This window comes from Eubalaena glacialis, chromosome 10 (assembly GCF_028564815.1).
Source record: "Eubalaena glacialis isolate mEubGla1 chromosome 10, mEubGla1.1.hap2.+ XY, whole genome shotgun sequence".
Classification (NCBI taxonomy): Eukaryota; Metazoa; Chordata; class Mammalia; order Artiodactyla; family Balaenidae; genus Eubalaena; species Eubalaena glacialis.
In genome coordinates, this window is record NC_083725.1 from 109331997 (window position 1) to 109346545 (window position 14549).

At 35.3% G+C, this 14549-nt stretch overlaps 1 protein-coding gene across 1 annotated transcript; it reads right to left on the bottom strand.

Annotated features, from left to right (window-relative positions):
- Positions 1-454: 454 nt before the first annotated feature.
- LOC133099584 (olfactory receptor 4P4-like) lies at positions 455-1384 on the bottom strand. The gene has a single exon (XM_061203330.1). The coding sequence runs from the start codon at positions 1379-1381 to the stop codon at positions 455-457; it is 927 nt and encodes a 308-aa protein (XP_061059313.1). The 5' UTR covers positions 1382-1384.
- Between the last annotated feature and the right edge of the window lie 13165 nt (positions 1385-14549).

A 14549-nucleotide genomic window follows, 5' to 3' on the forward strand; every position in this document is an offset into this window, starting at 1 on the left:
ATTTTTTTTCAGAAATATTGTGGCAGGTCATAAATTTGATCTTTTATAATATTCTCTAAGTGATGCAAGTGAAAGATTGGAATTATCTTTTAAATCATTGTTTGGTGGCTGGAATTAGCTTCCTTGAATATGGTCACATATAAGAATGAGCTATATGGGCTCTCAGTGTTGATTTGTATTGCATGGTGGCTTTGATAGTCTGCTGCTAAATATGCAAACTGGTTACACAGCCAAACAATCAATGGGGCAAAAGAGATATAAATAATAAAGCTAGAAGAGAGCATAGCAGAGTGCCTGGACAAATCCTTGGAATTGTAAATTTTGCTCATATTTGAGCCTATACATGTTGCTAGACACAAATACATAGGCAAACATTATGCATTTTAAAGTTTTCAGAGTAGAGAAGTCTTATATTCAACAAGCTCAGTGGTGAAAATCAGGGATGTCTTTCAGTTCATTTCCTTTTTCCTGTAATATGGCACCATAGTTTCTTTATGGCGTTCTTCATCTCCATGTTTCTCAGTGTGTAGATTAGAGGGTTGAGCATGGGAGCAATGATAGTATAGAAAAGAGCGAACACTTTGTCTTCTGGTAAAGTAGTTGCTGGTCGAAAATAAATAAAGAATAAAGGAGCAAAAAAGAGGGCCACCACAGTGATGTGGGAACTGCAGGTGGAGAGAGCTTTGCGGCGATTCTTTACAGAGTAGGACCTGACAGTATATAAGATCATAGCGTAAGATATCAACAAGACCACAAAAGTCACCAGGCTCATCAGGCCCGAATTGGCAATGACCAGGAGACCGATTCTGCTGGTGTCAGTGCAGGCCAGTTTCAGCAAAGGATACACATCACAGAAGTAATGATCTATTTCATTGGGGCCACAGTAGGGTAAAAAGATGACCAGGAGAAACTGACCAGAGGAATGCAGGAATCCCCCAGCACAGGAAGCAGCGATCATGGCAGCACACTTCTGTCTGGTCATGATGACAGTGTAATGCAGGGGCTTGCAGATGGCTACATAGCGGTCATAGGCCATCCCTGTGAGGATGAAGACCTCCATCCCCCCGAAGAAGTGCATGGTAAAAAGCTGTGTCATGCAGCCATTGTAGGAAATGGTCTTCTTTCCTGTCAGCAAGTCAGTGATCAACTTGGGGGTCACAGTGGAGGTGTAGCAAAGGTCTGAGAGAGAGAGGTAACTCAGGAAGAAATACAGAGGCTGGTTAATAAGTTGACTGCAGGTGATAGAAATCATGACAAGTAGGTTTCCGACCAAAATTGCAAGGTAACAAAGCAAGAACAGGAAAAAACAGAGGACTTCAATTTCCTTTTTCTGAGAAAGTCCTAAGAGAATAAATTCTGTGATGTTATTATTATTTTCCATGACTCAGAGCAGTTTGTAGCCAGCTGAAATTAGATAATTATCAATTCTTATAAATATTTAAATATAGTGATGCATATCATTCCTTGTCATGGGGCAGATCGTAATGGAAAGTGTTCAAAAGTTGAAGAAAATGATTAGATTTTTATTTAGGAAGTCTTTCCTGGAGTTCTTTTTTTCCCTTTCTTGAAGACGTTAATTGCTGGTTAAAATCTTAGGTACTTGAGATGAAGACTAACTAACGTTGTAGAATGCAGTATATTTATGTAACCATACTATTAGCATGTATTATCAAACATAACTGGATATTATGCCCTGGTAGAATTCAAGAAATGGTACTGCAGAAAAAAAAAACAGATATCTCTTTCCTGTTCTCACTGTTTATTATTAGAAAATACACACAGAAATGAAATATTGAGTGAAAATACAAATAGTGCAAATATATGAAGTATAATATGTGGATAACGTTATATGTGAGAAATTTCTTGCTGTCTCTCCTAGGTGGAAAGGGGATAAATAGAAAAAAATCAGCAAATTTGGAATCATGAGGCATATACACATGGCCAAAATCGGCTATATTTCTCTTGTGCTTAATTTACAAATATGCTTAATTTACAAATAAAATATTATATTTTATAGTCAACCAAAAGGACAACAAGCAAAGTATAATGATCTCTATTTTTCAAAACATTTATCATCTCAGACTTTTAAAATATTTGTTTTTGACATTCAGCAAGGCATTCAAGGATAATAATAGTAAGTTTTGCTTGAATTTTAGTCTCATACGATGGCTTACTCACTTGCATAAATTGGCTTCTTTCTAACTGATGTACACAAACTCTTCAACTCGTCTTAATAATCAGCCATCCTGAAAATGCATGCTCCTTTCTGTCCCTACATCATCCATCTTAGTATTTCAGGCCTTTCTTACTTTCATTCCTGTTATTTCTTCCTTCTCCTCCTCCTACTCATTGCTGTAAAGTAAGACCAGCTCTAATAATGTGTTAATAACTATTACACCTTAGGACAAATCAAAACCTTTCTACTGGTAGAAGTTCAAGAATCATAGGCGAAGGAAGAACTACTGAGAAACAATCATTCCACTAAATCACACCATAAATTCTCTACTTCAGCTATACAAAACACTGGACCTTGGTATTTAAAATATTTTATTTTGTTTACTCATAATTTCAGAGCCAATATATTCACAATTTATTTTCAAAGCTGTAACACTCTCCTCCTTTTTTTCCTTTCAGTGGAATCACCATTCAAATTTGTGTACATAAAGTAGGATTTTGAAGAGAAAAAAACATAAATCTATCTAGTGTATGAGAGTTATCATCAATGGCCACAAAATGACATTTTGATATGCTTCATACTGAATAATGAAGAGGGGATATTCGTAGTGGTCAAATAAGCCATCTCATTCAACTAACAATTACATTTTAGGCTTTTAAAATTATTCCCAATCATTTAAAAGAATGCAGTGCTCTACTCTAACTTCTCCCTTAAATTATATTCTTCTGATTTGGTGGGAAACACTGTAAGTTAAATATTCAGTCACAGCTTATTCTTTATTTCACACTTGCTGTGTGAACTGATCAATTAACTTTTCTCAGCCTTTTTTCCCTCACAGGTTTTCCAAAATCCTGCCTCTGTGAGATTCTTTATCAGATAACAGGTCAAATCATATTTGAAAAAGACAATGTAAATGCCATTTTGAGAAAAGTGTGTTTGCAGGCTGAAAGTGGAAAATCAATGAAATGATTATGAATTATCAAGAAAATAAACAAAGGATTTTTAAATGCAGATTATTTTGTTTACCAATACTTGGATATTTCATACAAAACACAAAACTCTTTTAAAAATTATAATCATGTAAATGCACTCAGTCTAGTATATTAGAAAGAGGGGAAAATATGAAAAAAAACCTATCAATTAATTTACTTTTTAAAATACAAAATCTATATAATGCATGACTCAAAAACTATAATCTATATTTTGGAATAACTTGAAAGTATTTTCCCTATTTTTAATTATTTCTATAGAAAATAAGAAAGTATGACTAATCTATCTACAAGAATCATTTTATATTTTCATATTTTAAAAAATAAATAATATCAACTTAACAGAAGATATTCTTTAAAATACTGGACTATTTGGAAAATGAAACAAAATATTGTCTCCTTCATCTTGTACTATTTCCTAACTTTGATTTATAATATGCTGCAACCCTTTTTTATACTTCAGTTTAACCATAAGTAAGCTGTGGGAGTTAAACTAGATCTTTAAGGACTGCCTCTGGACCTGAACTGTCCATGGTTCTGACATAAATTAGGAGGTGTCAGCAGCTGGGTGTTGATAACTATTTACTTATTTTCCAAACATGTCAAAATAAATTTACAACTCACCTTCAGGTTATTGTCTCTGTTATCTCCTTTAAGATTAACTGATCCAGTCTCAGAATCACAACAAAGTTGGTCTTTTCCCTAGAAAGAAGCAGAAATTCCTGGAGCTATCCCTTTCTTTGGATCGTTTATAGCCTGCTATTTTAAATTCCCTTTATGCAATCCAGGTATATAGAAATCTCCAGCATCTGCAGTTCAAACTTACATATCCTTTCCTGGGATTCCTAATGATTCCCTGCAGCAGTGGAGCTGGACTTGTGGTTCCCAATCAATCCTTGTTCAATCCTATCAGAGTGTATTAAACTCCTACTACTTCCAGGTAGATTTCACTATAGCCCACCATGCAATGAATACTCAAATATTCTAAGTCTTTTGGTTCTTAGAACTGTCTACCTTGCTTCATATTTTTTTTCTAATTATTGCCAGATACTGTTAAATGCTTTAGCTTATCTCTCTAAGGAAATCTTATCTTGGTGAGAGTTAGGGCCAGTGCCTCATTTTCTCCCTGACCTGGACATAATGAAAATAAATAAATAAATAAAATTTATGCCATTCAGATCTATGTAGAATAGTGGATGCCTGACTTTGGGACAGATTATGTGAACTTTCTAAGCCACCTCACTTGTTTAATCTCTAAAGAAAGGAAAATAAAACTCATCTCCTGTTGATGTGGGGAAAGTTCTTAATTATTAATTACTATGTGCCAGAAATTGTGCTCGGTGGGAAAAAGACTAAAATTACCAAGGTAGGCTTTACTGAAATTCTCATTTAGTAAGATAGTTACCTAGTTCTCCCATAGTAAGATTGTGACTGGATAATGAAATGATGAAATTTGAAAGATTCAATGAATTAGATAATACATTCATAATTTAATCAATCAGATGGCACTTTGTCTCATAATGAATTAAATTATTAATTCTATTCCTTTCCTCATTATATCCCCACGCTATACTTTGATTGTTTTAAGTATTCAGTATGTATTTGCCAAATTAATGAATAAATGTAATTTAAATGTTTGATAGAATGAAATGGAAATTCATTTTAATTATATGTCATTATCATTATAATTGTTTTGTCATGTATTTAAGAGATGTTTATAATCAAATTTACTTCAGAATGATAGAGACACAGAAAGATCCACTTAGAATGGTTCTTCTAATTTTGACTAGTATCCTGTTTGTTAGCAAAAATCATTTGGAGGTCACAGAAACCCATCCCTGTAACCTTTCCCCATTTTTTACTCCCTTGGTGTACTTGGAGACTAGACTCTTGACAGCAGGCTTATATGTTAAAACTCAGTCACTTTCCCTAAAACCGTGGTGGTCTCCAACCTGGATGGTCTCCAAAATGTACAGAACTAAACCTGACCATGCTTTATTCTCCACCCTTTCACTCATTCTGAAGGATTATTCAGATCATCTTCATTAACTTCCTATTTTAATAAATAGCTCAGTTTTGGTTGAATTGTAATAGAATAAGTGGTGTTTAAATACAGGAATGAGAAACTCAAACTATAAATATGACACATTCAGACAATTGATAGGAAGTAGGAATAGAGTGGTTTGACATACTCTGTACTTCTTGAGTTTTTCCTTTTCAGATTTTCTATATCCTTCACTGAATATAAATCACTAACTTTCTGCTTTGTTTCCCCTTAACATTCCCCAAGTTATGAAAAATATTTATCATTGTCATGTTTTTAATTATTTTATACAATTGGCATAGAAAGTGTAAGTTATCATATATGAATTCTATAAAACATATGTAGCCACCAAAGATGCTCTATATTACCAAGTAGATAGTTTCAAATGCCGACTGTATATAAAATATGGTTAAAGTTTTCTAACAAACATTAGCCAAGGGGGAAATGGTCATTAAATTAATATTTTAATAATAAATTCTAAAAATATATTTCTTATTGACCTAAGGACAGTGATTAATTGTGGGTTGATTAAAGAAAACTCATGTCCAACTCACCAGGTATTTGGCTTAAATCTAAGGTACATGTAACGTTTCACAGTACCATACTTAGAATTAACCAGTAAATTCAATGAATATGCAGTAATGTCTCACTGTGCAAATAATTCTGAAGAATCCTGAAAATAGAACTTACCTGCTCTCTAAGGTAAGGTGTGCAGCTTTTTTCTTAAGCAAATTCAAGAGTCTTTCTCCAGTTTTATTTTAGTATTTAAGAGAATAAAATGGTACCTTCAGCATTTATGTTGGCAACTATTCTTCATTTCCTTTAAATAGCACTTTTATTATATTCTATGGTGAAAATGAAAACAAAGACAACACATGGTTCCTGTCTGATTTCTAAACAACTTTACCTGGGAGATATGTAACTTGCAGACATTTATGGCAGTATCTCTGTGAGTTTGGAAATTCCCATTGGGATAATTTGACCAAAGTGAAGCTGAACTTTTTAAAAATATTATTCAAAGACCTAAAAATAATTGTATCAATCAAGTCATATTTTTCCTCTGAAACTAGGTACCGATCAGTTTCTGTTTTAATATGGGGACAATTATGAGAAAACTCTAATGACCTGGAAAGAAAGTTCGTAACACTCACACCTCAGAAAGAAGAGAAGTAGAAAGAGAAGAAAACTGAGTTGCAGGTAAAAGGAAAACATTAATGTTGCCTCAGTTCAGTTTGTGGAGGACGCTGCATCTCCCAGCACACATCTCCTATAGTCTAACAAAAACTCTTTAAAAAGCTACTACAGTCTGTTGTCCTTCCTCTCTCAATGTCCTTGGCTATTGATTTTTCTGTCAACAATTCATCCAAACAATCCCCTTATATACCTCATCCCTGTAATGGAATATAATACCAAGTCTTTTTGTGATTACTTGTTTATCTTATTTCTTGGTAACATTCTGAGACAGTATTTTCTCTTCTCTGACAGCATCTTATTCAAGCTCCACAGACAACATTCCTCAAATGTGTTTACATTAAAAAAAAAAAAAAAAAAAAAAAAAAAAAAAAAAGGCACTTTGGGCTTCCCTGGTGGCGCAGTGGTTGAGAATCTGCCTGCCAATGCAGGGGACACGGGTTCGAGCCCTGGTCTGGGAAGATCCCACATGCCGCGGAGCAACTGGGCCCGTGAGCCACAATTACTGAGCCTGCGCGTTTGGAGCCTGTGCTCCGCAACAAGAGAGGCCGCGATAGTGAGAGGCCCGCGCACTGCGATGAAGAGTGGCCCCCGCTTGCTGCAACTGGAGAAAGCCCCCGCACAGAAACGAAGACCCAACACAGCCGTAAATAAATAAATAAATAAATTTTTAAAAAATGGCACTTTAACAACTTTAGGTGCATAACTCAGTGGCATTAACTACATTTACAATGTTGTGCAACCATCACTACTATATATTTCCAAAACTTTTTCATCACCCAAACAGAAACTATGTACCCATTAAGTAATAACTCCTCATCCCCTTTCCCTCTGCCACTGATATCCTTTAATCTACTCTGTCTCTATGAATTTGCCTATTATATTTCATGTAAGTGGAATTGTTACCGAGTCCAAGCTCGTTCTGCCCGCTGCACGACAGGCCAATAAATAGGAGACGAGGCGTTGAGGCAAGGAATAGCGACTTTATTCGGAAAGCTGGCAGACCGAGAAGATGGCGGACTAGAGTCACTGAAAAACCATCTTATCGGGGTTTGGAAGCCAGTTTCTTTTATAGAACAGAGAGGGGGAGGAGATGAGGAAGTAAAGTAAAAAGGCTATAAGTTTTGCAAATATCCCCTGGAATGGCCAGCCTCGGGGAGAGGATGTGTTAATTTCTTCTTTCTTGCAGCCATCCACAGGTGGACAGGGTCAGGATGCTTCCCTGAGCAAAGGCACTTCGGTTTAACATTCAGGTAGAGGGGCAGGGTTCCCTGAGGCAGGCCATTATGTATAGACAGTATCCTTTTAGTGAACAAAAGCAGCAGAAAGCAAAGGTTAAAGTAAAAGAAACAGATCCAACATGCAGTCAGATTTGGCTCTTCCCTGTTACAGAATCATACAATATTTGTTTCTCCTATCCTTTTTTATCTTGTAACTTAATCTTGATTTCTCAAAAAAGCCTTTTCTTTGATTTCTTTCTTGAGTCCAATCAACTCTTTTTGACATAATCTCTTTTTTTCTATTCATGTTTTATTTTATGTTTATGACATATTTTTCGTATTTCCAAATGATTTTTTAAGGAGATTTAGTTCAATTTAGAGCATTCTAGTTTTCTTCTGCTGTGTGTGTGTGTCTGTGTGCATGTGGTATTATTTTGGGGACATTTTCATTGTTTGGAATGTTTTGACACATTTTATGTTTTCCCCCCTTTCCCCTTACAGTAGAATTGTATGGATACAGATTTTTTTGATAACTTAGTGGACTAAGTTGTGGGTTTTGTGTGGCTTACAAGAATTCTAGCTTAAGGTTGTTTTCTTCTGTAGTATAGTGAAATGAAGTGTGTGTGTATACACATACACACATATGTATACTCACATACTTACACATATATGTGTGCATATACCTATATCGATATATGAATCCCTCTATACGTAAAATGCGTGGCTGCTGAGAGGTCTTGATGATCGTTTGTGTGTGTGTATGTTTCTTTCATCTTGTTTCTGGAAGATCCTTCACATAATTTACTTATCTTCTTTCTCTTTAAATTTACAACTCTAAAGGGTGCTGTCATCTTTTTCCTTTTCTCCTTTCTCTTAGAAAGAATTTTCCCCAAAGTTTTCACCTCAAATCCTATACAATTGCTAGCCTTTTTCCTTTAGCCAATGCTATTTCTTATCAGACTTTTGACCTGTTTTCAATTATTGGTTATGTAAGTGGAACTTTATGATTGATTTTACCTGTGTTGTCCCACTAATAAGATCTCCAATTTCTTTTGTCTTTTCTAATCTGTTTCTTCAGATTTCTTCACTATACACACATAGAATTATGGTAATTTGAGGCCCAGAGATAACCCTTTTCTCTTCTGATGAATATTTCTCTACTTACAGGCAAATTTCACTTCACGGGGTTATCTTTCTCACAGTGATGCAATAAGTGTGGGCTATTCATTTGATTTCCCTGGTCTGAAAAGTTTCAGGGAGGTTGGGTGGGAAGATTAAATTTTAGGTGCTATCACTATATAAAGGCCTTTTTCTAGACCTTCCAAGTGGAATGTTTTATCTATTTTCATTTTATTGATATACCATATAATTTATTTTGACAATCACCTAGAGTATATCTCATATAGTAATTTTGCTATTGTGGTCTATATTATTCCTTTGTAATATTTTAATGGCATGCTTTTACATTTTTAAATGGACTGCCTTATTTATACTTATATTTATTAGTGACCAATAAATGATATTTACATTTTTATTATGTTTATTATTGATAAATTTGTTGTTTTACTCATCGGTTAAAATATAGTCAATTTTTTTTTTTTAAATAAATTTATCTATTTGTTTATTTTTGGCTGCGTTGGGTCCTCATTGCTGCACGCGGGCTTTCTCTAGTTGCGGCGAGCGGGGGCTGCGGTGCACGGGCTTCTCATTGGGGTGGCTTCTCATTGGGGTGGCTTCTCCCGTTGCGGAGCACGGGCTCTAGAGCACAGGCTCAGTAGCTGTGGCACATGGGCTCAGTTGCTCCAAGGCCTGTGGGATCTTCCCGGACCAGGGCTTGAACCCGTGTCCCCTGCATTGGCAGGTGGATTCTTAACCACTGCGCCACCAGGGAAGCCCTAAAATATAGTCAGTTTTTAAAACTGCTTAGGAACAATTGAAAAAAATTCTGTTCCTTGCTAGTAGAGTTCTGGGATATACATACGATTGTGTTATTTGGGATTACAGCTTTAATTACTAAATGTTTGTTGTTGTTGCTTTTTACTTTGAATTGAGAGTGTTTGTTTTTTCTCCTCTCATCTCCTATAGTATGGTTTATGGATATTGTTGCTTTGTCATTGTATATATGCATATTAATAACTGTTATAACTTCATTATGGATTCCTGTTTTTTGTAATATAGTATTTGTTTCTTTTAATACATTTAAAGCTCTATGGTCTGCATTCTCCTTTATAACAGGTCATGATTTTGGCATCTTATTTCTTTTTATTTACCTTTGTCTAATATCTGTATCACATATATATGATAAAGGTATATATGTATCTTTATATATATGTATATATGTTTTAATATGCAAACATATATATATGTTTTAATATGCATACAGGAAAGTGCATGAACAGCACCACAAGTTTTCACAAAGTAAGCACACCTTTTAATGAGCTTGGAGACCAAGAGATTACTATTATGAAATGAAATTCATATCTTATGGCAAGACAAGAAAAATTTAAACATAAGAAAATCCTTCTCTGGCTTTAGCCTCCGGCCTCCTCTCTTCCCCACTGTGCATTGTGTATCTGCATTATGCATCGACTAAACATCCCCATCAGCAGGAATACATGCTCAACTATAAAGAGAAACATTCTCCCAGCATCAGCAAAACAACTCCTTAAAAGACAACATTCTTTCTTGATCTTGTGAGGGGTCACATGACCCACCATGATGAAGCTTAGATCTAGATTACGTAAACTGTCAATAATACGTCATTTGATGTACAGCAATCTGTCTCAAAAAACTTACATAACTGTCCCTTGATTTCTAACTGGTGGAACGGTTCTCAGAGCTTTCTGAGATGTTCTTCCTGGGTTATAATCCTCAAATTTGGCTCACATAAAACTTTCCAATTCTTAGATCCACTGATTAATTTTTTGTTGACACTATTTAAACTTGTAATACTAATGTTTTACCTGTTTGTAACTTTATATAAATAAAACTATACATAACACTTTTTTTGGTATCTGGCTTCTTTTGATCATCATTATAGGTATAACATTTATTCATCTTGTTGCTTGCAAATTTCTTTGCTGTATAGTTTCACTGTATCAATATACCCCAAATTTTATACATAAAATGTTGATGGTTTTCTAAGTTTCTTTTTGTTTTTGTTTATTTTTTTACTTTTCAGTAAAAATTATGAATAGCGACATTTTGAAGACTCGTTATATTTTGGTGAACATAAATAAATGTTTCTGTGTGGTATGGACCTGGGTAAAATTTCTCAGTAGTAAGTCAAGCATGTGTTCATCTACTTTAGACATTGTAAAAATAAAAATATATTACAAAGCAAAGTCTTTCTAATGAAAGCTCATGCATCTATAACAATATGAGACATTGTAGGTTTAAAATAAAATAAAATTACTGAAGATAATTTCATAATGACATACATGTTCACCTTCTAAGAAGAGGTTACAATTCAAATGTCAATGCACATTTGGATCTTCAGAATGCGTAAAGAAAAATTCCAGAGATACAAAAGAAATAGACAAGTCCTGTATCATCATAGGAGACTGTATGTAACCTATGTTTTCAATTGATGAGTAAACAAGCAATACAATGTCTAAGGTTGTAGAAGTTTTAAATGACATAATTAACATATTTAACCTAGTTAATGTTGATAGAATATGACTACCAACAAACGTAGCATACATGTGTTTTTCACTGCACATTAGAAATATATCACATTTGATTATTTGCTGGATCATAAAGCAAGCCACAGCAAATTCAAAGGACTCAAATCATTCAGAATAGTTTCTGTTCACGAAAATGAAATTAATTTAGGAATTGCTAACTCATTCTTTAGTTTTAATTTTACTGAATCTCTTTGTTTATGAGTTTCTCATGTATATAGGATAGTGTTGGGTTTAACTTTGTCATTAAATCTATTAATTAATCAATATGTTCTGGTTCAGTTCTGTAATATTTTATGTCATATACATGATATTTTACATCATATACATTCATACATATGTGTATGGATATATGCGTGTGTGTATTAATAGATAAATATCTTTTCACCATTTTGTTTGTTTTGTTTGCTCTTTTAGGAAGGTTTGCATTTCTGTAAGGATTTTAATATTTATACTAATATCTGTACATGTTATTAATCACCTTTTTATTTGTGTTTTTACTTATTATAAAATGGATTGAAATGAACTGCTAATACTATTTATTACTCGAACTGTGTGATTGTGTAAGTGACCGAAAGCCAACACATCACTCCTAGTTCAGAATTGAAAATTGGAAAAACAAAGATAAAAATCAAAGGTGAGTTGATGTTTGAATGTGGTCGAGTAATTTCCCATCTTTGAGCATGTGTTTCCTTATTCCTGAGAGATGAAATTGTCAACTAAAAAAAAAAAAAAAGCACAACATAAAAGTTGATAATTATTTTTTATTCCATGGACTTCAACCTGGAAGACAGCCTGTCAGCTGGTTCTAAGAGACTGCTCTGAAGAGGCAGGGAGAAGCCAGCATATATATGCATTTTGCAACAAAAACCAGGTAGTTGGAGTATCAGAAGATTACCATTAATTAAAGAAAACCAGATAGCTCAAGTTAACGAATTTAGCGCTTTTCTGTGTATGGGAAGACGCAAGAGTCTGGGCCCCTTGAAATCATTCCTTTGACATGCGCCTTAACTGGGGCCAGTATCTTGTACTTTTCCATCCTGAGTCCCCTCAGGGTGCAACGTTTGTCTCCAGCCTGAGTTCCTTCAGGGCTCACCTGTCGGGGTTGGAGGTAGGGGTGCAGGGGTAGTGGCTGATAGCTTGATGGCCTCAGCATCCTTTGTTTGTTGATTTGACAGGTAACGTTTTTCCTTCACAGAATAAAAAATTTTCAAGGTTGTATTTAAACCATGAACATCTTGTTTTCTGTTTGTTTCTGTTATTCTCTCTAAAGCAATTAATGTACATTATTCGTGCCTTGATTTAAATTACGGTATCACCCTGCCATGTAGTGGATATTCTATTTTATCACTTGTAAGGGAAAGACAAGTTCATACTCTGCTACTAATTTGCAGAGGGATTTTATACTACTAGACCCTGTGAAAAAAAATTCTACCAATTACTATGTACTTTTGCTGAGAATGAGATCAAAAATAGACAATAGAAAGTCAAATTGGGAATGTTGGGGGAAAACCAACATTTCTTTCTCATTATGTCAAGCTAGGATAAACTTAAGGAAAAAAAAAGAAAGAAATTGCTTCTTGCGTAATAGGAAATAATACTGGATTGAGATTTAAGAGATTCATTATCATATTTACCTTAACTCTTTAATCTTTTCTGAAATATGTGTCAGACTGGAGACCCAGATTAGATCAAAGAAAGATAAAGAAAATTGCCTGTAATCACACTGAGTTATCCTAGAAACCAGAGCCCTAATGATGGGCTACACTTCATACTTTCCATTCTCAGAAGTATCTATATCTAAATACCCGTATCTATCTATAACTATGTACTTATGCATAATGCTGGATTTGGGAGGCTATTTTGAATTTAATTTCTTATTTTTTTAAAGTATGCTGTACTTACATACGCTTACAGGAATAGTCTCCTCAATTATAGGCAAGGATTCATAAAGCTTGCATTGAACTGAATCATTTGTTAAGATGGTTAGAGTATACTATTTAACTACTGTAATAGGTATTTTATTAGATGGGCAGTTAAACCAACATGTTAGATATGTATAAATTATGGGTTTTGAGAATTGCTCATATAATTTAAAAACAATAGAGTATTTTGAGAACACCAAACATAAAGTGATCTTAGTGAAAGCTTTAGACCAATGTAAGGACTAGACGCAGAATATGGGAAATGCAGAGAGACATTGTGAAGTTTTATTTTTTGTCTGCATTCTTCCTGAAGAGCCACCCCCTTTCCTTTATTTACATTAAAGTTTATATCTCTATAGCCCCTTCTTACATCCTTTTTTTTTTTTTATTAATTAATTTTTAAAAAATTTATGGCTGTGTTGGGTCTTCGCTTCTGTGCGAGGGCTTTCTCTAGTTTCAGCAAGTGGGGGCCACTCTTCATCGCGATGCGCGGGCCGCTCACCATCGCGGCCTCTCTTGTTGCGGAGCACAAGCTCCAGACGCGCAGGCTCAGCAGTTGTGGCTCACGGGCCCAGCCGCTCCGCGGCATGTGGGATCTTCTCAGACCAGGGCTTGAACCCGCGTCCCCTGCATTGGCAGGCAGACTCTCAACCACTGCGCCACCAGGGAAGCCCTTACATCCTTTTAGTGAAACTGAACAACCCAGAGACTCTGAGTCATTCATACTATTCTGTTTCTGGACACTCTGGAGAGAAAGTCCTTTTTGGTTGTTGTTGTTCTGAAACTGGTTTTCCTGTGGTTTGTAAATTAATTCATTTAAAGTTAAGTTTCTCTCTTGAAGACACAGAAAAGAGGCCAGTGTTTCTTTCACATTTTAGCCTTGGGATATTTGAAAACACTGGTAAGAGTCTCCTTTTGTTTTTCTTCTGTATTCCAGAAATCTTCAGGCCCTTGATTGGTTTATTAGATGCTCTAGTTCCCATATATACATCTCACTGTTAATTACTTCACATTGCAGGCGCCTATACAATTATTTTTTTTTTAATTTATTTTTTATTTTTATTTATTTATTTCTGGCTGTGTTGGGTTTTCGTTTGTGCGCGAGGGCTTTCTCTAGTTGCGGCGAGCGGGGGCCACTCCTCATCGCGGTGCGCGGGCCTCTCACCGTCGCGGCCTCTCTCGCTGCGGAGCACAGGCTCCAGACGCGCAGGCTCAGCAGTTGTGGCTCACGGGCTTAGTTGCTCCGCGGCATGTGGGATCTTCCCAGACCAGGGCTCGAACCCGTGTCCCCTGCATTGGCAGGCAGATTCTCAACCACTGC